Genomic DNA, 21,457 nt, shown 5'->3' on the forward strand with positions numbered 1-21,457 from the left:
TGAAAAGAATAAAAAAAACAGATATTTATAACAGAATGATGAAAAGAATAAAAAAATATATTTATAACAGAATGATGAAAAGAATAAAAACATATATTTATAACAGAATGATGAAAAGAATAAAAAAAACAGATATTTATAACAGAATGATGAAAAGAATAAAAAAAAGATATTTATAACAGAATGATGAAAAGAATAAAAAAAACCAGATATTTATAACAGAATGATTAAAAGAATAAAAAAAACAGATATTTATAACAGAATGATGAAAAGAATAAAAAAAAGATATTTATAACAGAATGATGAAAAGAATAAAAAAAAACAGATATTTATAACAGAATGATGAAAAGAATAAAAAACAGATATTTATAACAGAATGGTGAAAAGAATAAAAAACAGATATTTATAACAGAATGATGAAAAGAATAAAAAACAGATATTTATAACAGAATGATGAAAAGAATAAAAAACAGATATTTATAACAGAATGATGAAAAGAATAAAATAAATAAATTCAAAAAGGTCTAAAAAACAAACAATGATTGAAACATAGTGGCCCCACAAAGCCCCCCCCCACGCCCTATGGGCGGACTAATGTGGACCAGCAGAGTTTTAAATTTGATGCGAGCAGTAACTGGGAGCCAGTGTAAGGAGATGAACAGAGGAGTGACATGAAAACCTCAGGGAGTTTTCATTTCTATTTCCTCTGACCCACGATGATTGGTCGACAGTGTTTTATGACCTCTCAGGTAACCTGCTGATGAGTCAGAGCAGGGGACTAAAGAGCGGATTCCTCTCAGACTCTCAGACATCAGCAGTGTTTGTCGGTTTTCACTCTCGCCGGTTGAACTTTCATGACATTTGTTTCACCCTGTCTTTAGATAAATCTGAACTTTTCTACCGGCCTGTTTTTATCAGCAGAACCTGAACATGAAATGATTTTCACTCTTTTAAAACCACGATGACACGATACAGATGAATACAGATGTTTCTCATAGCAAGAAGGACCTTTTGACTTGAAACCGCCTCATTACCCTGATAGTTTACAGCCTCAATCAAGACCTCTAACAGGTTCATGATGATCCAGCTCACTATCAGGAGCACAATGTAAAGTTAGAAGGAGGACATACTGGCTGCTGCATTGTTGTCAGAGAAGCCAGCACTTCAACATAGCATGTTTCCTTAATGATCAGATCGTAAGATACCTTTATCAGCTCACTCTCTACACAGCTCACTGATTGGATCTTTAAAAACAATCAAACACTTAAGTTTACTAAGCTGTAGTTTGATTTCAGATTATTTTTCTTTAAGCCGTGAAGTCTGTAAAAGTGTATTTTTACCTTTTCATAATTTTAATAGCCAGATTTGATTATTAATAGAGTTTTGGAGAGGGATCCTAAAATACCGCGAGAACACGACGTGTGTACGAGATCTAGTCGGCTAGCTGTGTTTGGGTTTACGGTCTTCTGGTTGGTTCTGAATCTGGAGTGAAAATGCACCAAGTCGAGGTTTTCCAAGCGCCCATGAAGCTCAAAGAAGAAGAAGAAGAGTCCAGAGTGAGTGGAGGAGCGGACGGAGGAGAGAAGGAGGAGCAGGAGGAGCAGGAGGAGAAGGAGGAGCAGGAGGAGCACAGAGGACAGACAGCCGGCTCCAGCTCCGATAGCCCGGATGTTCAGGTCAGTGTTTCTCGGCTTCTCCCCCCTTCATTCTGTTCATACACATCCCACCCTGAACACGTTTCATCCACTGAATATCCCGAATAGAACTCCGGAGATAAAAACAAAAACCCTCCACACCAGAAAACCGCGGGAGCAGGCCTCAGCAGGGGGGTTTCCTGACTCCCGGTGACCGGCTCAGAGGCGCTGCGGGCCGGGGAGGCGCCGAGCGGAGAGCCCGGTGTTTCCTTTAGGGGTTTAGAAGACCTTCACAGTGAGGATTGTCCCTGCAGGACTTCAGGGCCCCCTGAACAGAACCCCCCCCCCCCCGTGACACACATGAGCCCCTTAATGCTCCACATTACTGCATCATTGTGGATAAATTAGGGCTTCACGATTTTCTACCCACGATCATGAACACGTAATAATCGAGATCAAGCGATTTCTGTGCTGTCGGCCGTATCGCACCGTTTGTGATAAACAATTTAAAGTGTTTTTTTTACCAAGTAGAAACCTCCAGTGTTTAAAAATGAAGTGTAAACTCCTGCAGTTCCTGGAGTGTCCACTAGAGGCTGGCTGCAGAAACACAGGAAGTCACATACACACCCATTCTAAAAAGCCTGTTTTTACAGCAGAGATGAACATGTTTACAGCCTGGTTCAAAAAACCAAATAGGTGTGATTAGCTCATGTCTGGATGGACACACACTGTACGGGGGGTGAATGTTTTGATGACTCATCAGTTTTGATTTGATGAAGGATAAGAGTTATTCACAATAAGGCGTGTAGCTGACCTGATTGACAGGTGGGCGCGGTGTAACGGTTTGTCAGGAGGTTTAAAACCCGCCTCAGCTGAAGAAGAACCAGACTCACGTTGAGCAGACAGAAACATTTTTTACTACATGGTTTCAAACAATCAGGATACAGATCTGGTAACCATGACAACCCCTTACCCGCAGCATTATTAAATAGAACAGCAGCACCTGGTGTTAGCAGGGAAGGCTAAAGGTCGTAGCATAGATCAAAGACTCATTTGGGGCCAGCTGTGGCTCAGTGGTAGAGTCGGTCGTCTCTCAACTGGAAGGTTTGGGATTCGATCCCCATCTCCTTCAGCCCTCATGTCCGATGTGTCCTCGAGTGAGACACTTGCTCCTGCTGCTTCGTTGGCGGTGTATGAATATATTTCAGATACCCCCATGACATTCTAACGATCCACGATTGTAACTGAATAATCATTTATACTTTATTGATCCCTTTGGGCGCACTCACAGAATTGGGACAGTACTTACGCTGAAGAGTCTGTCTCGTTAATGGTTAGGACATTCCTTCAAATGTAGCGCCATCGAAAGTCAGGAAGACTTGTGTTCCATCATGGTCACATCTGTCTAATAACGCTGCTCCACTTCCTCATCGTTAGCCAATCGTATCGCTGTTGTCTTTCTAAATACAGAATTCTCTTCCAACATTTAATTTATGCCCTTGTTACGTCCGACCCTCCACCTCCTTGGATCACAGTATCAGCCATCTTATATATATATAGAGAGAGAGAGAGAGAGAGAGAGAGAGAGAGAGAGAGAGAGAGAGAGAGAGAGAGAGAGAGAGAGAGAGAGAGAGAGAGAGAGAGAGAGAGAGGAACTTATTAATCCCTTGGGAAGCTTCCCTCAGGAAGTTCAGATTCCAGCAGCAGGTAACACCAAAGGATAGAACAGCACACAGATACAAAACACTCTTCTCATCAACCCCCAGCCTTCATAGTTCAATCAGCTTCTTCATCCCGTCAGTTTCATACAACACCTTCAGCTAACACCTCCACCTTCTGTCGGGACTACATGTGGGGGGTGAAGGTCAGGGCAGACATCTTTGATCACCACATCCCTGTAGAGTTCAAGCGCCAAAGCTTCTCTGACAAACATTCAATATCACATATTTCATTTGTTTTCTCGTCTCTCCTGATCGACATGGCTTTGGGTGCTCGGCTCTACTCGCTCCCTGGTGACGATAGTTTTGCTCTTTCAGTAACTATACTTTTTTTAAAAACAGGGTGGTGTTGTGAGTGCCATGTCCAACCCCACCCTGCCTGGTGTGCTAGATTTTTGTGTTTGGCTCCTGACCCAAGACCAATCTGGTAAGGTTGACCATACTAGGAGGGCCAAAGGACACTCTCCCTAAATGTTTCCTTTGATTGCATTTGACTGGATATTGGGCTTTTTGTTTGTGTGTAAAGGGAGAGTTTGAGTGTCCTGGAAGGTGCCCTTTTTTATTTTGCAAACAGCAAAGTGTAACTGTACCTTTTTAATGGAAAGTACAGCCTTCTGTGTGGGTCAGGATCCAGTATGACATCTCACTAACACTTTCTTCCTGTGTCGGTCTGTTTCTACAGGACTGCAAAGAAGAAAAGGACCTCGACAGTCCCGACTCTCCGGACTGCGGCATCTCAGCCCTGACGTCAGCATTATTAAAGGATCACACGGCATACACTGGGATAAGCTGTGATGAGTGTGGGAAAACTTTCAAAAGACCGGGTGCCCTAAAAGTCCATCAGCGCATCCACACAGGAGAGAAACCGTACGGCTGTGACCAATGCGATGCTAAATTTTCTCAATTGGGAAACCTAAAGGGACACCAGCTCATTCACACCGGAGAGAAACGGTTCACGTGTGATAAATGTGGGAAAAATTTTGATTCATCGAGTCATTTGAAGGTTCATCAGCGTATTCACACTGGAGAGAAACCGTACAGCTGTGACCAGTGTGACGCTAAATTCACTCAATTAGGACACTTACGGGGACACCAGCGCATTCACACTGGAGAGAAACCATTCAGCTGTGATACTTGCGAGAAAGCCTTTCACACATCGAGTGCCCTAAAAGCCCATCAGCGCACTCACAGTGGAGAGAAACCATACACCTGTGATGAATGTAAGAAAACTTTTTACACACCAAGTGCCCTAAAAGCCCATCAGCTCATTCACACTGGAGAGAAACCGTACAGTTGTGACCAATGTGGGAAAGGTTTTAGATCGGCAAAGTGCCTGAAAGTCCATCAACATGTTCACACGGGTGTGAAACCATACAGCTGTGACCAGTGCAAGGAGGGGTTCACTCGATTACCTAGCTTAAAAGCACACCAGCGTATTCACTCTGGAGAGAAACCATTCAAGTGTGACGAGTGTGGGAAATTATATGCTACAGCACGCAAACTGACGGTTCATCAGCGCGTTCACTCTAAGGAGGAATACTATCGGTGTGACGAGTGTGGGAAACTGTACATGACATCAGACGAACTTAGTGCTCATCAGCGCACTCACACCGGAGGGAAAATATTGAACTGTGACCAATGTGGGAAGTTGTTTGACAAACCAAGTGCCCTGAAAGTCCATCAGCTCGTTCACACCGGAGAGAAACAGTACATTTGTGATCAGTGTGGGAAAGGTTTTACGAAATTAGGTCTCCTTAACGTCCACCAGCGTGTTCACACTGGGGAGAAACCATACAGCTGTGACTTCTGTGGGAAAGCTTTCAGTTCATCGTGTAGACGTAGAGATCACATGCACATTCACACTGGAGAGAGACCGTACCGCTGCGACAAATGTGGGAAAGCCTTTGCCGGCCGAACCACGCTACACAGGCATCGGCTTACTCACACCGGAGAGAAACCGTTCCGCTGTGTTCAATGTAGGAAATCTTTCACCAAAAAATCCAGTTTGAAACTTCACCGACGCATTCACACGGGAGAGAAACCCTTCAGCTGTGACTTTTGTGAGAAATCCTTCAGCGCGCGCGGAAATCTGGAAATCCACAGACGTCTGCACACTGGAGAGAACCCGTTTAGCTGTGACTTTTGCGAGAAATCCTTCAGAGCGCGCGGGAATCTACAAATCCACAGACGCATTCACACCGGAGAGAAACCTTACAGCTGTGACAAATGCGAAGCAGCGTTTACTCAGTCGGGTAGCTTAAAGATACACCAGCGTGTTCACACCTGAGCGAGGTCACACTGACCAGCTGAGTGAATTTTCAGATCACAAACACCCTCGCACAGTATTGTAAACATTATTCTAAGTTGAGCTTCATGCCCTGACTGTTTGTATATATATTAATGTCATGCTATTGTAATCAGCTCTTAAGTTTTCTTTCCTGTATCTACATTTCTGCTGAAATTAAATCCACAGTGAGCGACGAGGGGCAGCAGGGACTCTTTGCTTGTGCTGTCTCTGTGATGGAAATAAAAATTTATATCAAATGACTGATTTTTGTCTCTTTACCTCTGAGGATAGATTTCTACAGTAAACAGTTTATTTTTTTACCCTAAAAACTAAACCTACCGTTTCACATGTATGTGTCTCTAGTCTGTCTACAAACCCCCCCAATGATGAGAAAAGTTCATCCTCTCTGTCTTCTGCCTGCTCCACTTTTCAGAAAATGTGTGCTCAAACAGGCCGTTTGGAGATTTTCCCTTCATGACATCACAAAGGGCAGTAGCCCTTCCCCCAGGTGGGTGACACTCCCACAGCTAGGTATTTGTTCTGCCCTCTGAGTCTGCCTTCTCACCATAAACAATAGGACATGGAGCGAGAAAGCACAGAGACACCCGAGCCCTTCCAGAGAGGGGGCATGGTCAGACACAGCTCATTTACATATTTAAAGGTACAGACACAGAAACAGCCTGTTCTGAGCAGGGCTGAAATAGTCCGGAAACACTTGAAGCAGCTCTGATTCGTTCAACAGACACTCATGAAGAAGTATACACAAATGATTCCACTAGTGTTACATCTTTATTCACACATATACATGAAATTAATGACTTCTTAACTCTTCACAGTTTAAAACAAATTGATCATTACAAACTGTTCATGAGCTCAGGGAGAAGAAAAGAAGGACTGAAGAGGTCTGAATGTCCGGGTTAGTGTTTGTGATGTAGAGAGAGAGAGCAGACTGAGTCAGTCCATGTTCAGGATCTGCTGAGAGATCAGCGGGAGGTCTTCTGATTGGTTTGTTGAGTGGAGGAGGCGGGGCCAGACACCTGAGGTAAAGAGAAAGGAAGTTCAGGATCGACGTGAGTCGCTTTCACACATGCAGAGATCTTCCTGATCTGACATGACCCTCGCAGCGTGACATTTCCCCTGTGGGACGGGACGAGGGTCTCACAATCTGAACTAAAGAGTGGAGAAGAACAGGAAGTTGGAGGTTTCCTGCTTGTCTCCCCACCTGTGATGAGACCCCTCCTCCTCTTTGCTTTGACTTGAATCACCTGTTTGTGTTTGCTCACCTGTCCTCCTCCTCGCCCCCGTCCTTGTCCAGAGAAGACGGTGGTCAGTCCTTTGTGCGCGGGGACATGTCGGAGGGAACGAGTCCTCGAGTGCTTCAGCTCTGACAGGAGCTCGGGGCTGGACAGAGACAGAGACAGACGAGCTGCACACAGACAAATACAGACAAGTTAATGCTCAAGTATTCTATACTGAAGGTGTCTTCAACAAACCGCTGTGAGGGGAATTAAACAGATCACACAGCAAGCTAACGAGTGTTCTACAAGCAGCGGGGTTACGTGACTGAGCGTTCGACCTGTAAGGATGAAAATATGTCGCTGTATGTCAGAAGAACGTGAGGAAGCCAATTTTTAATCACGTTTGAAATCCCATTATTTCACATTAAAAAAAAAAAGTTATGCTTTTATTTTGAAATGCTGTACTGTCTCTTTAGCTGAGAGTACTTTACTTGCAATAAAGTAAGGCCCTTCCTGTAGAGTGAAGGTTAGGACATGAAGTTGAGCACAGAAACAGGAAGTGGTTAGGGATCCCAAAGTGAGGTCAAAAAGCTCAAAGGAACGGTAACAAAGGTCAACGTGTGATGTCATAAGGTCAGTGTGTGATGTCATAAGGTCAGTGTGTGATGTCATGAGGTCAAAGTGTGATGTCATAAGGTCAGTGTGTGATGTCATCAGGTCAGTGTGTGATGTCATCAGGTCAGTGTGTGATGTCATCAGGTCAGTGTGTGATGTCATGAGGTCAGTGTGTGATGTCATGAGGTCAGTGTGTGATGTCATGAGGTCAAAGTGTGATGTCATAAGGTCAATGTGTGATGTCATCAGGTCAGTGTGTGATGTCATCAGGTCAGTGTGTGATGTCATGAGGTCAAAGTGTGATGTCATAAGGTCAGTGTGTGATGTCATCAGGTCAGTGTGTGATGTCATGAGGTCAAAGTGTGATGTCATAAGGTCAGTGTGTGATGTCATCAGGTCAGTGTGTGATGTCATCAGGTCAGTGTGTGATGTCATCAGGTCAGTGTGTGATGTCATAAGGTCAGTGTGTGATGTCATAAGGTCACTGTGTGATGTCATCAGGTCAGTGTGTGATGTCATCAGGTCAGTGTGTGATGTCATCAGGTCAGTGTGTGATGTCATCAGGTCAGTGTCAGTGTGATGTCATCAGGTGGATATTACTGTCTGAGAGTTTGTTAAAGTGAAATGAGACATTCAGAGATGCAGCAGTGAGACTACAGGGAGACACTGAGGACGAGTATCTACGGAGAGCCTGAAGGGACAAACAGGAGATTAATGTGATGAACTGTTAATGCTGACAGGGCTAAAATAAACACGTGGAGGACATGATGCGATGTTAATCTGACTCTCAATAAATAAAAAAGACCCCGACATCGACCCAAACACTCCTCAACACCTGCTCGGGTTATTCTAACGTTTCATGACGTCACCTCGTCTGTTGTCGAAGCAGGGAGAGGAGGACGAGGAGGACGAGGAGCTGCCGGGGGAGGAGGTGGGTGCAGGGCTGAAGGGGGACGGCAGAGGTGAGTAGGGGGTGACGGGGGAGGGGGAGTGTGTTTCACTGGATTCACAGACGTCCCTGTTGAACTGGAATCTGCTCTGACACTCTGAAGGAAAGAGAGAAAGAGAGAGGGAACATGTTTGTTTCTGTTTCTCTTCACCGACGTGTTCATGGCGTCTCCCAACCAGCTTAAAGAGACGGATGAAAAAAAAGATCACGGGACCAAACATCACCTCGCAGAAACTCGGCCTGTAGTTCTGGACTCTGCAGAGACAGATGAGGACGAAGAGGAGACGAAGAAGAGGAGAGGAGCTGATTCCCTGAGGTAGATGATGATGATGATGATGAAGATGAAGACAGAGCTGGTGATGAGGAGGTCATGATGTTTGTCTGCAGTGGGCGGAGCTTAAATCTGTTCGAAGCTGCAGTCAGAGAACTCAAAGATCCTGACGACACCTGAATGCATCAAAAGGGAAAACAGATTTAAACTCTTATGAAGAACAATGATCTGAAATGTTCCTTTTCCTCTGCAGTCAATCTGGATTTTTTTATAGCTAATCTGTCTTTTAAATGATTTACATTTTTAATTGAGGTTATTCCCTAAATTTCAATTGTTAATCGCAATTAAACATGTTTTTAATCGTATGTTTGAAATTCCATTATTTTGCTTTTAAAGGAGCAGTATGTAACTCTGACCCCTAGTGTTTAAAATGGGTACTGCAGTCTAAATTCTAAACACCATAGAGAGCTGTCTCCCCCCCCTCCTCTGTAGAGTGGATGCTCACTCAGGTCACCATGTGGTGGACTCTGAAGCTTCAGTGTTTATCCAGCTCTGCATGGGTCTGTAAACCTTTCTGTGTTCTAACCTCTCTCCATTTTTCAAAAGCATCTCCAATATTGATCCTAGTTTGAGCACGTTTCTGCTCGTGGAGCTTATTAGAAACATGCAGAGGCTTTTTAGGTCGGGTACAATCACTTCTATCTGAACCACTTCTCTTGACCGCTTCCATCGCTGCAACACCTGTTGACCTGATAACTGCTCTCATATCTGACAAACTGAGGGGCGTCCAAAACGGCCGTGTGGGGGCGTGTCTTAAAAGCGCCTACCTTCTCTGGTCCAAACAAATCCAGAGCATTCAGGAGCAGAATCTAAAGTTAGCAGTGATGGAGTTGTTCGTCTCTCAACATAAGGTCAGGGGTTCGATCCCCAGCTCCTTGAATCACTTGTTATTCCTTCTTGCTCCAATGCAAATGACATCTATAAAGTCAATCGATGGTCCCAGAACAATAAATCAAGCACACGCTCAGAGGTAAAGAAGGACGAACATGCTAAGTGGCTAACCGTTCACATGTTTACCTCACACACATCGCCTGAGCGGCTGTCTGTCTTGTTGGAATTGAAACAGAGAATCATGAAACATCGCAGCAAACATCTTCCTACAATTCTACAATTCACTTATCAGACTCTTTTATCCAAAGCGACGTACATCAGAGAGGAAGAACAACACAAGCAAGGATCTAGAAAAAAGGGAACAATGTGAGTAAGAGCAAACGATCAGCTTTGAGTCTGATTGGACACACAGGTGCTGACAGGAAGTGACCAGAGGCAAAGCACAACATTGAGGGCAGTTCTTGAGAGCTCTAATCAGTATAGAAACCATCTTATAAGTCGTCGTTATCAAACAGAAACCATCGTCATTACCATCATCATCATCAATAATATGGAGACCATCATCATTAAGTTAGTAGGTATTCATGAAAGAGCTGGGTCTTTAGCTTTTTCTTAAAGGAGCAGAGGGACTCTGCAGATCACATGGAGTTTGTTAGTTCATTCCACCACCGGGGGGCGACAGAGGAGAAGAGTCTAGTCAGCATCTGCCACAGCGCTGGACATCAGTCAGCTGGGGGAAGCTCGAGCTCATGTTAACTTGCAGCAATAAAAGAATCAGAATTGCTCTATTGGTCGGGTATGCTAACACACACAGAAGGAACTTGACTTTGGTGAACTTTGCTCTCTTTGTACAGAAAGTAAAACATCAAATATCAACAAAAAACACAAAAAGGCAGCAGGGCTCGAAACAACACAAAGCAACCTACAAGTTAACGATGAGACAAAGTGTTGTTTGAGATGTAGGCAGGTGTGAATTCTTTCTGACTGGTTTTGATGGTTTTGGCAGGAAGCCGTCTGCCCACCTTCAGCCTTGAGATCAGTCAGAATATTAACTACACGTCTTTGCTTCCCTCTGTTTTTATGAATGTGTCTCTCTGAGTGTGAACCAGAACAGGAAACTGCTCTGTGAAGCCGAGGGGGCCGAGGCGGGGTCCGGATCACTGGACTCACCTGAGTGCAGGTTGTTCCTGTTGTTCCTCAGTCCGCCCGTGTGTTCGATCCCCTCAGAGGACACATCACCTGTTCACCGCTTCCCCCGTCACTGTGTGTCCCAGTTTGTCTCGCAGACCACTTAGAAGCTCCTGAAACCACGACGACGACGACCAAGATGACCTGCTGCATGGACAAAGTCTGCCTCGCTTTACCGCACACACACACACACACACACTCTCTCTCTCTCTCTGTCTTTTGTCCTCGTCTCATGTGTGTGTGTTTGCCTTAGGAGAAACTTCATGCAAAACACACACAACTCAAAAGTCCACATTAATTATTGACATGTTTTTAATGACACTGTCGCCATGGATACCAGGTAAAGAGAGAGAGTCAGCTGGACTTTACACACACACACACACACACACACACACACACACACACACACACACACACACACCTTTATTACCTCACACCTGATTTTCTGTAAATGAATTTCCTGGACTTCATCAAAAACATGATTTTTGAGAACTTACAGTAAAACTCACATATTTTTTACCTGAACAGTTTGACTCCTCGGGATTGTTGGTGGGGAGGGACTCCTGCTATGAACCCCCCCCATCTTAACAATGAGTAAGATCTTTAACCTGCTCTTGATTGATTTGATTAAATGTTTTTATTTTTATTTCTGATGAATTAAAACTGAAAGAAAAACGCAATTTTAAACATCAGTTGTCCTTTAATTAAAAAATAATCTACAATCAAACATCAATTATTCACAAACAAACATGACTGACACGTCTGTGCGGAAGAGGACTACAGAAACAGAAGCTCATGTTAGCTTAGCTTAGCATTCTCACAGTTATATTAGCACGTTAGCATATAGCATGGTGTGCTGCGTCTACATGCCGATGAGTCAGATATGATTTCAGTTTCCAGTTTGAGACCAATGTAAGAATGTAATTACATTTATAAAAAATGTTAAAGTTTTCTGTTTTCTGGACCCTTTATGCTAAGCTAAGCTAGCCAAGACTTGGACAAATATTCTAACATAGCGGGGGAAACACAAGTTCCAAAATAACTTAACAACAATTAGGCTTTTTTTTGTACCTCCTGTGGTTGAATTCTTACGTGCTGCAGTGAAGTACAGGTGTACTCTGTGACATCACTCAGGTACACTGTGACATCATCACTGACCTGTGAGGTCATGGCTAAAGTCCTCTGAAATGACCTACCGCCTATTTGTGTGTGCTTCTTTCTGCTCACAAACAAAAACGACCACCAACAAAACCTCAAGAGATCATGCTGCAACATCCCATAATAATCATCTTCACCATGGCGACGAGGCAGCAGTTAGAGTGTCCACTTCAAACACCTGCAGAGACACGGAGGACGGTTAGGGAGACAGTTCAGAAAAGTTAGGATGGGGGGGCGACCCAGGTATCATAGTTTGTGGTGGAGGGTCCCCACATGTACAGACAAACGTGTATGTGTGTGTGTGTACCTGGTTTCTCTGTGTGTTATCAGACACTTGCTGCTGCAGTAGCGCCCCCCGCAGGTGGTACAGGTGTAGTGGGAGGGAAACCCACAGACGCAGCAAAAGTGACGAGGGGGAAGAGAGGAGGGAGAGGCCGCCGCAGAAAGGTAGTTAGGCTCCTCCTTCTCTGACAGGTTCTACCAATCAGAGAGCAGAGCAGGAGTCAGCCGACACAACATGAAACTTTAGAACATCAACCTTTAAAAAATAAATAAATATGAAAGATTCTTATGAGCTCGATTAAAGGAGCAATCTGTAACTCTGACCCCTAGTGTTTAAAATGAGTACTGCAGTCTAAATTCTAAACATCATAGAGAGCTGTCTCCCCTCCCCCCCCCCCCCCGGATGCTCACGCAGGTTGTAGCATATTGACCTGGAGTGAACTCAAATTCACAGGACACAAAAATGTTTACTGATAACAAAAGCCATTCATTTGATAACTGTTTGAAAGAGACTCCGCATTGGAATGTAAGGACAGGACATCTTAAAACCTTTGTGAATAATCCTTTAATGTACGTTGGTGAACCAGACCACTTGGATACGTGTGAACAAATTCAGAATAAACACTCCATAGAGACAGCCGTCTGCCGAGTTGATCAACACGGCAGGGGAGGCCTTTGATGTGATCTGGACTATCTCAAACTGCTTTAGACCTGTTCAAAAATCTGTCCTAACCAACATAATCCATTTCTGATATAAAAGAATGTTGGTTCAATCCCTGAATCGGATATATATATTCATGACATCAAGACTAACATTTTCATGTGAGTTAGATTCTGCTACGATCATCTATGACGGATTTATATATTTAAGGATTAAATCACATTACCTGATGAACTCTCCCTGAATCTTACGTGGAGCACTACTGTCCCCTAGTGGCAAGAGCGCTGTACCGACCTGAGTTTCAGGGGTGAGGTAACGATGATACGTTAATTTTGTGATCTTGTCCTAAGTTATAGGAAATAGTATTTTAAGATATGATTTTATACTCTTCATACTATATTAATGTGTTTTTGAATGTTGAATGTTATAATTCTGGTTTCATTCCCAAACAGGCGGAAATCGTCTGACTGTCCTCAGGTTGGACGTAATGTCTATTTCATTGCATATTTGTTTGAAATGTTTAATGTCTGAGATAATTCTACATACAAATATTGACATGGTGATGTTCATATGATCAAAGTTCTTATTTATGCTCTTAATAACTAAGAACTCGGAGTGAATTCAATTAATGAATATGCTTCGGTGGTGGGTTAGATATTAGGCCCCGCCCCCTCGTTAAAGTCATCTTATGGATAAAACAGCTCCCCCCTAAGTTTTCGCTCTTCTTAAGTTTTTTCCTTCCTCTAAGACGTCTCTTGTTAATTCTTATTTCAAACCACTTTGTTTTTTTTAAGTTTTGCCACCGCGAAACTCTTTGAATTTAAGCCCGGACTCGCAGGACCTGCAGACCTCGACTCCAACTTAAATACCCTGATTTTTCATACGCGCATCCTAAGGCTTCTTTCCTACAGCCTAAGACACGCGCCGCTCTTTTTTTCCCCCCTGTTTTAAGTATTGATCATTCGTCTTCCAGAACATTATTTTCACTATTCTCACACTTGACTACAAGTGCCCATTCAAGTGAAGTGAGGATCAACAATCGTTCAATCCTGACAAACGTTAATTAAGGCTCTTTGAGCTGCCAGGAAACGGGACCCGCGGACGACTGTTGGACTGCTGTTTTTTTCTTCACTCCATCTCATTGTCGACTCCGACCAGACCTGCTACGGCGGTTATCGTGGGCCACCGGCATTCCTGATCCGAAAGAACTCGACGGGGAGCCTGAACTCAGGCCTGAGCTGTGGCTTGAGCTGAGGCTTGGGTTGGTTCACTGGCTGCTGAGAACGAACAGGCTCAGAGGTATAAGACTGTGAAGCAGCCTTGGTCTGCATGTAACCTCTGAGTCCTCTGCCTCCCTCAGCTTCAGCTGCCAATTTTTTTTTATCAATCTCAAACTCTTGACCACGCCTCACGCAGCAGGAAGGGATGCAAATCACAACCATCCTGGTTAATCCTCAGCAAGCAGCAGAGGCAAATCAAACCACCTTCCCAACACTAAACACATCATAAAACATCATAAGTTAGCCCTCTGAAGGCAATTACTACTATGTGTTAGCATCAAGCTGAGTAACTAAAATGTACATCCCAGTCCATATGTGAGAAACTTCACCCCCCCCCTCCCCTGTAAAATAAAGCATGAGCTGCCACTGAGTCTATGATGATGCTGAAGTGACATTTACATGATGTATCATGAATGAACTTCCAAACTCCATGTGATCTGCAGAGTCCCTCTGCACCTTTAAGAAAAAGCTAAAGACCCAGCTCTTTCATGAATACCTACTAACTTAATGATGATGGTCTCCATATTATTGATGATGATGATGATGGTAATGACGATGGTTTCTGTTTGATAACGACGACTTATAAGATGGTTTCTATACTGATTAGAGCTCTCAAGAACTGCCCTCAATGTTGTGCTTTGCCTCTGGTCACTTCCTGTCAGCACCTGTGTGTCCAATCAGACTCAAAGCTGATCGTTTGCTCTTACTCACATTGTTCCCTTTTTTCTAGATCCTTGCTTGTGTTGTTCTTACTCTCTGATGTACGTCGCTTTGGATAAAAGAGTCTGATAAGTGAAATGTAGAATTGTATCCATTAATGACAAAGACTGAAAAACAAGAGCGACTATGATGGATTTCTCACATTGAACCAGATAATGGACCCCATTACAAAGACACAAGACAAAGTTCAGTTCCTTTAATCGGGCCAGGTGAGTACACAGAAAAGCCAAACACACAGGTGGAGGTATCCAGAGAGAGGCCAAAGGCGAGGTCGCACACAATAAACCGGTCGGATCCAAAGATGGTTACACAAAAGAAAAAACAATAATGCTGACACGGACGACCTGCAGTGTGTGTGTGTGTGTGTGTGTGTGTGTGTGTGTGTGTGTGTGTGTGTGTGTGTGTGTGTGTGTGTGTGTGTGTGTGTGTGTACTGGTGTGCTCAACTGCAGCAGACCATCAGAATATTTGTGTATATTCAAACAGGAGGAGTGGGGACTGGAACCTTCAGAGAGAGACTCAGAGGTCATTTGGATTGTTTTATTTGTATAAGCTTAATTCAGAGGAAAGTAGTCATTGGCAGATTTGAATAGTGAAATCCTGTGGGGTGATAAACATCCTAAATGTGCCTTAGGTATTTTACAAAGACGGAGGTGACCTAGACGTTGGAAGCATGCTGACTTACACAGCAGTTTACTGTAAGTATGGGAATCAAAATATTAGAACCTCAACTAAGAACTTTACTTACATTTTTCAGAGGTTTGCTTTAACTACAGAGACAAGAAGTCATGTTGATGATTCATGTTTTGTTCTGGTTAATCTGCCCTGCACAATATGTGAATGCAGCTACGAGAGTGATTTAGTTGTAAGTCAGCCTTCACAATGCACCACGTTCAAGACTCTGTGCAGCAGAGTCTACTGTACAGCAGGAACAGTTCAGCTTTATGAAATATATTTAGCTTCATGTATAATAATCTATGTGTCACAGTGATAAACTGCCTACTTTTGTGTACGGCGTTTTGTTAATATGAGTCATCTTCTATTTTAAAGTCATTCTCTTCCAGTTATGGCTCCTCCCCGCCTCCCTCGAAGGTAAAGTCCAGCTGATTCATTTATGCTTTTTATTTGTCATTACTTGTGTTTTGCACATTTTTACCTCAGAACTGAACTGTGTGACTCAATGACATGCACTTATTGTGGACAATGACATTGATATTTGATCACGGTTGTTGGTCTCTGTTATTACTGCAAGTACTTCTGATAACGTCCTGACAGTAGTGTTGTAAATAAATTAGCTATAAATTCCCTCAATATATTAAAACTCAGCAGTTCTTAATCTGTCATTTGATCATTTGTTGCTGTTACATCCCTTATTTCCCATGTGATCATTTTTCATGATGACATGGGTTGTTGCCCAGCTCATTCAGCATGGGTTAGGGGTTCAGTGTAAATAGAGCAGACTATAACTAACTGGTATAGTGTAATAACATACATTGTATTGATAATAGAGAGGTGAGTGCAAGTCAACAGCTGTTAAAGTCTTATTGTGTCTGTCACCTCCAAGCTTCCTCATTGCCAAATGTGGCGCTTCTTGGAACAGCGTCTCAGTCATCAACACGCCCTTTCAGTCCAGCTTCAAATGTAATTGATGGGAATAGGAATCCAGAACTGAATGCTGGATCGTGCAGCCATACAAAGTATGGACCGGACCACTGGTGGAGTTTGGTCCTGCCACACATGTACAACATCACACATATCAACATCACCAACAGAATCTCTAATGCTGGGAGGATCAATGGTGCTCAGATCCTCATTGGAAACTCCCTCCAGAACAACGGCAACAACAACCCAAGGTAAATCCAAAAAGTGTTGTACTTTCTTCTTCATGAGCTATCATATTCTAATACAAGCAACAAGCTACTTTTATTGGATGATGGATTCCCCCTCAAAGTTAATCTGCCTGGTACGTTGAATACTTTCTGAAGTTACCCAGAAATTGCTCAGAATGTTGTTTCATCTGGTTTAGTCTTCAGAAACTGTTCAGAAGTCAGGCCCTAGACATATTTGCTCTTAAAGGGATACTTCACCTATTTGCATTAAGCTTTGTATCATTAGAAACCTGGTGGTATTTTTTAATGGACGTGCATCCCGCCCTCATTTTCCCCTGAGACAGGAAAGATCCGTATCCGTGCAAACAATCATTTTCGAGTCTGATTGGACACACAGGTGCTGACAGGCATTGCACAGATGCAAAGCACAACACTGACGGCAGTTCTTGCGAGCTCTAATCATTATACAAACAAAACCATCGTCATTACCATCATCATCAATAATATCAAAACCCTTGTCATCATCATCATCATTCATCATCAGGGAGTGTAGACCTGGATTATAGTGTTTATAAAGTTATGTGTGGTTGCATAGAGGGACTGGCTGGGATGAGAAGGAGCTCAGTCTTCGAAAGGTCGAGTTGAAGGTGACGTTTATTCATCCATTTAGAGATATCAGCAAGGCATGATGAGATTCTTGCAGAGACTGTAACATCGTCTCAGATGACATCAGCATAGCAGTGGCATGAGAAGCCATGAAAGCGGATTATTGAACCAAGTGAGCTTGTGTATATGGAGAAGAGAAGGGGACCGGGCACAAAGCCCTGAGGTACCCCTGTGGATAAGCTGTGCACTTTGGACACTACCCCCTTCCAACACACTCTGAAAGATCGCCAGGAGAGGTAGGTCACGAACCAGCAGAGGGCAGATCCTGAGATGCCAAGTTCAGAGACAGGTCTGGCAGAAATAGAACTGAGGACTGAGACGGATTGACAAGTTGATCTCAAACTTTACATTTGTGTTTTGAACAAAATAATCGTTAAGCCTAGTGGAAACTTTCTCCACTCTATTTACCAAACTCTTTGTTATTAAAACAAATAATTATTTAATTCCTTTCTCGTTTCCTAGATGCTCGGTCATCACCTCCATCCCAGCTGGCGGTACCAGCACCTTCAACTGTGGAGGCATGATAGGTCGAGTGATCAACGTGAAACACTATTCCACAAATCCAAATGTGTTTTTGACAATGTGTGAGCTGGAAGCTTATGGAGGTTAGTCAAGAGGAAACCGTGCTCAGGCCTGGTTAGTCCTGGAGCAGTGTGAGTGCAGACGAGGGGGGGAATGGGGAGGGGGGGCAATTGTGCTTAGGCATGGTACGGGACAAGTTTACTAGAGTGAGTGCGCCATGAATAACCGTTTCAAAACTAAAACCCAGCTTGAATCAGAAATAAAAGACATTGAATATAAACATGACTGATATTTGATTTGGATGTCTTTGTTGCCACATCTCCAAAACCAGATCTGCTGTTTGTCTCTTTTTCCAGAAAGAGTTCCTCCTTGTCCGTCCTTCAATGCTGTGGTGATGGGCAGACGTGTAGCAGTGGTGGAGAAGAAGCTGTGTTGGTCCGATGCCCTGTTCTACTGCAGAGACTTCTACGGGGACCTTCTCAGCATACGAAGTGAGGACGAGCAGAGGGAGGTGGAGAAGGTGTTGAGCAGCGTCTCCTTCCCTCTCACCAAACATGTTTGGTTGGGCCTGCGCAGGTAACTCAATAAATTCAACAAAAGTCACAGAGATGAAGCATGGGTGTGTGACAAAGTGCCAAACACAGGAGAAGCTGCTGTTCTTCATGTTCCCAATGTTTGTGGACTCGACCTTACAGAATTCAATGATCGTGTCATTTTTTTACCTCTAAATTTAAATCTCTGCATCATTTATAGGTATCTGATGAGTGACCCCTGGTTTTGGATGTCTGGTGCTACAGAGCAGTACTCCCACTGGGAGAAAGTGTCCTTCTGGAAGAATACCAGTCCGTGTGGCGCCATGGACAGCAGCCACGCCTTTCACTGGAGAGATCTTCCATGTGAAGAACATCTTCATTTCATCTGTCTGAGAGGTAAACATCCAGACTTGGACCAAACCAACAAATCAAATACCAGTGTTGGTCCATTTGGCGGAATTGGCAAATGCATTTTCAACTACATGTCCCAGAATTCTTAGTCATTTAAAGGCTTTATATGTGATGTTTTGATCCAGCAGATGTCGCCCTTGAGCACCAGCATGAAACCAAAACAACTCGCGCTGCATTGTTGTGTTAGCATGCTAATGCTAGCGATCTTTATTATGCTGGTATCTTCACACTGCATGTAAATTTACCTGAAATGAGCGTGATCTAGAAACACAGTTAAGCAGTGAGTACAGTATGTTACTCTTCTTTTCTCTAGTCCCTCAATTAAACAACTTTTATACACGAGGGGAGGAGTCAGCCGGCCGTCCGGGCGATGTAAACAAAGTGAAGATAGGACTCTGAAAACTCTGAAAGCATCACAGACAGTGGGACTCGGGTGTTACACCCATTGTAGACAGTCATGACTCACAGAGTTATTTTCAGAGGATATACTGGATTTCTACATTTAAGTGTGAAAAATCACATTTAAAGACTTTAACACTTCATGAACAGATATTTTAAAGGTTTATCTCTTTGAAGTTCACCCGAACAAACTCATGTTGTTTAAATTAAGGAGTCTTTTCATTCATTTTCTATTATGCAACGATTGTCAGTAGCAGTTAGTTAAACAAGAAATCTTATTTGTGCAGCCATGAACGTGTCCAGAGAGGATGGCCAGGGAGGGCGTAGCCCCCCCCCCCCCCCCCCCCCAGTCCAAAACGTCTGGACACGCTGCACAACCAGAAAACATCTTGTGTATTCCACAGTTTCTTCTTCTTTTTCCAAACCTTGTTTCTACATTCACAAAAGTATGTGAGTCATGTTTGTAGCAGCTTACGCAGCCTGCAGATTTACAAACTTGCTGTCATGTCGACCCTGACACAAGTGACAGAGGATTTTTATCAGACGTCACACAGCTCACACTTCAGACCCGGTCTGCTTTCATATAACTTCACTGAAGCTCTAGTCCTCCTAAATACAAGCAAACAGATGTTTAGACTCCAGAAGACTGTGAGTGATAAAGTGATGATGTTTATTAGTGTGAGCAAACTTTAACCAATTACAGGTCATTACTCTGACCTTCCTTTTGTCTTCACAGACGATCAGCAGGACGGGAACAAAGTGGACTTCTACAGCACCTTACACCCCTAAACACAGCATGCAGAGAAGCTCAAGACCCAGTCCAGATACCCCATAACCCTACACCCTGATCACAGAGGACCCCTCTCACCCCCTACACCCTGATCACAGAGGACCCCTCTCACCCCCTCCTCCCTGATCACAGAGGACCCCTCTCACCCCCTCCCCCTGATCACAGAGGACCCCTCTCACCCCCTCCACCCTGATCACAGAGGACCCCTCTCACCCCCTCCACCCTGATCACAGAGGACCCCTCTCACCCCCTACACCCTGATCACAGAGGACCCCCTCCACCCTGATCACAGAGGACCCCCTCCACCCTGATCACAGAGGACCCCTCTCACCCCCTCCCCCTGATCACAGAGGACCCCTCTCACCCCCTCCACCCTGATCACAGAGGACCCCTCTCACCCCCTACACCCTGATCACAGAGGACCCCTCTCACCCCCTCCACCCTGATCACAGAGGACCCCTCTCACCCCCTACACCCTGATCACAGAGGACCCCTCTCACCCCCTCCACCCTGATCACAGAGGACCCCCTCCACCCTACACCCTGATCACAGAGGACCCCTCTCACCCCCTCCACCCTGATCACAGAGGACCCCCTCCACCCTACACCCTGATCACAGAGGACCCCTCTCACCCCCTCCACCCTGATCACAGAGGACCCCCTCCACCCTGATCACAGAGGACCCCTCTCACCCCCTCCACCCTGATCACAGAGGACCCCTCTCACCCCCTCCACCCTGATCACAGAGGACCCCTCTCACCCTGATCACAGAGGACCCCTCTCACCCCCTCCTCCCTGATCACAGAGGACCCCTCTCACCCCCTCCTCCCTGATCACAGAGGACCCCTCTCACCCCCTCCTCCCTGATCACAGAGGACCCCTCTCACCCCTCCTCCCTGATCACAGAGGACCCCTCTCACCCCCTCCTCCCTGATCACAGAGGACCCCTCTCACCCCCTCCTCCCTGATCACAGAGGACCCCTCTCACCCCCTCCTCCCTGATCACAGAGGACCCCTCTCACCCCCTCCTCCCTGATCACAGAGGACCCCCTACACCCTGATCACAGAGGACCCCTCTCACCCCCTCCTCCCTGATCACAGAGGACCCCTCTCACCCCCTCCTCCCTGATCACAGAGGACCCCTCTCACCCCCTCCTCCCTGATCACAGAGGACCCCTCTCACCCCCTCCTCCCTGATCACAGAGGACCCCTCTCACCCCCTCCTCCCTGATCACAGAGGACCCCTCTCACCCCCTCCACCCTGATCACAGAGGACCCCTCTCACCCCCTCCTCCCTGATCACAGAGGACCCCTCTCACCCCCTCCTCCCTGATCACAGAGGACCCCTCTCACCCCCTCCACCCTGATCACAGAGGACCCCTCTCACCCCCTCCTCCCTGATCACAGAGGACCCCTC

At 44.8% G+C, this 21,457-nt stretch overlaps 3 protein-coding genes and 2 long non-coding RNA genes across 6 annotated transcripts; 2 read left to right on the top strand and 3 right to left on the bottom strand.

Moving 5' to 3' along the window:
- The first annotated feature begins 1,186 nt into the window (after window positions 1–1,186).
- On the top strand, window positions 1,187–5,899 carry LOC110001726 (zinc finger protein 271). The gene is made up of 2 exons (XM_020657233.3): window positions 1,187–1,676; window positions 4,035–5,899. The coding sequence occupies exons 1-2, from the start codon at window positions 1,494–1,496 to the stop codon at window positions 5,637–5,639; spliced, it is 1,788 nt and encodes a 595-aa protein (XP_020512889.2). The 5' UTR covers window positions 1,187–1,493; the 3' UTR covers window positions 5,640–5,899.
- A 510-nt stretch (window positions 5,900–6,409) lies between these two features.
- LOC110001727 (espin) lies at window positions 6,410–11,039 on the bottom strand. Of its 2 annotated transcripts, none has more exons than XM_029281992.2 (5): window positions 10,774–11,039; window positions 8,666–8,888; window positions 8,362–8,538; window positions 6,905–7,065; window positions 6,410–6,676 (listed from the first exon to the last, which is right to left on the bottom strand). In XM_029281992.2, the coding sequence occupies exons 2-5, from the start codon at window positions 8,811–8,813 to the stop codon at window positions 6,623–6,625; spliced, it is 540 nt and encodes a 179-aa protein (XP_029137825.2). In that variant the 5' UTR covers window positions 8,814–8,888; window positions 10,774–11,039; the 3' UTR covers window positions 6,410–6,622. The 2 variants fall into 2 exon arrangements, with proteins under 2 accessions (XP_029137825.2, XP_020512891.2); XM_020657235.3 differs by having other exon boundaries at window positions 6,923–7,065; window positions 10,774–11,035.
- A 432-nt stretch (window positions 11,040–11,471) lies between these two features.
- LOC110001722 (uncharacterized) lies at window positions 11,472–12,623 on the bottom strand. Its single transcript, XR_002278790.3, has 2 exons — window positions 12,257–12,623; window positions 11,472–12,127 (listed from the first exon to the last, which is right to left on the bottom strand). It is a non-coding gene; the product is annotated as an uncharacterized lncRNA (long non-coding RNA).
- Window positions 12,624–15,470: 2,847 nt separating this feature from the next.
- On the top strand, window positions 15,471–20,916 carry LOC110004865 (fucolectin-2-like). The gene is made up of 7 exons (XM_065950598.1): window positions 15,471–15,589; window positions 15,942–15,983; window positions 16,456–16,744; window positions 17,849–17,991; window positions 18,265–18,484; window positions 18,662–18,837; window positions 19,988–20,916. Exons 1-7 carry the CDS (start codon window positions 15,565–15,567, stop codon window positions 20,038–20,040), a joined length of 948 nt encoding a protein of 315 aa, XP_065806670.1. The 5' UTR covers window positions 15,471–15,564; the 3' UTR covers window positions 20,041–20,916.
- LOC110004867 (uncharacterized) lies at window positions 19,401–20,108 on the bottom strand. The gene is made up of 2 exons (XR_003810336.2): window positions 19,969–20,108; window positions 19,401–19,860 (listed from the first exon to the last, which is right to left on the bottom strand). It is a non-coding gene; the product is annotated as an uncharacterized lncRNA (long non-coding RNA).
- Window positions 20,917–21,457: the final 541 nt, after the last annotated feature.

The sequence above is a fragment of the Labrus bergylta genome, chromosome 22, assembly GCF_963930695.1.
Source record: "Labrus bergylta chromosome 22, fLabBer1.1, whole genome shotgun sequence".
NCBI classification, from domain to species: Eukaryota; Metazoa; Chordata; class Actinopteri; order Labriformes; family Labridae; genus Labrus; species Labrus bergylta.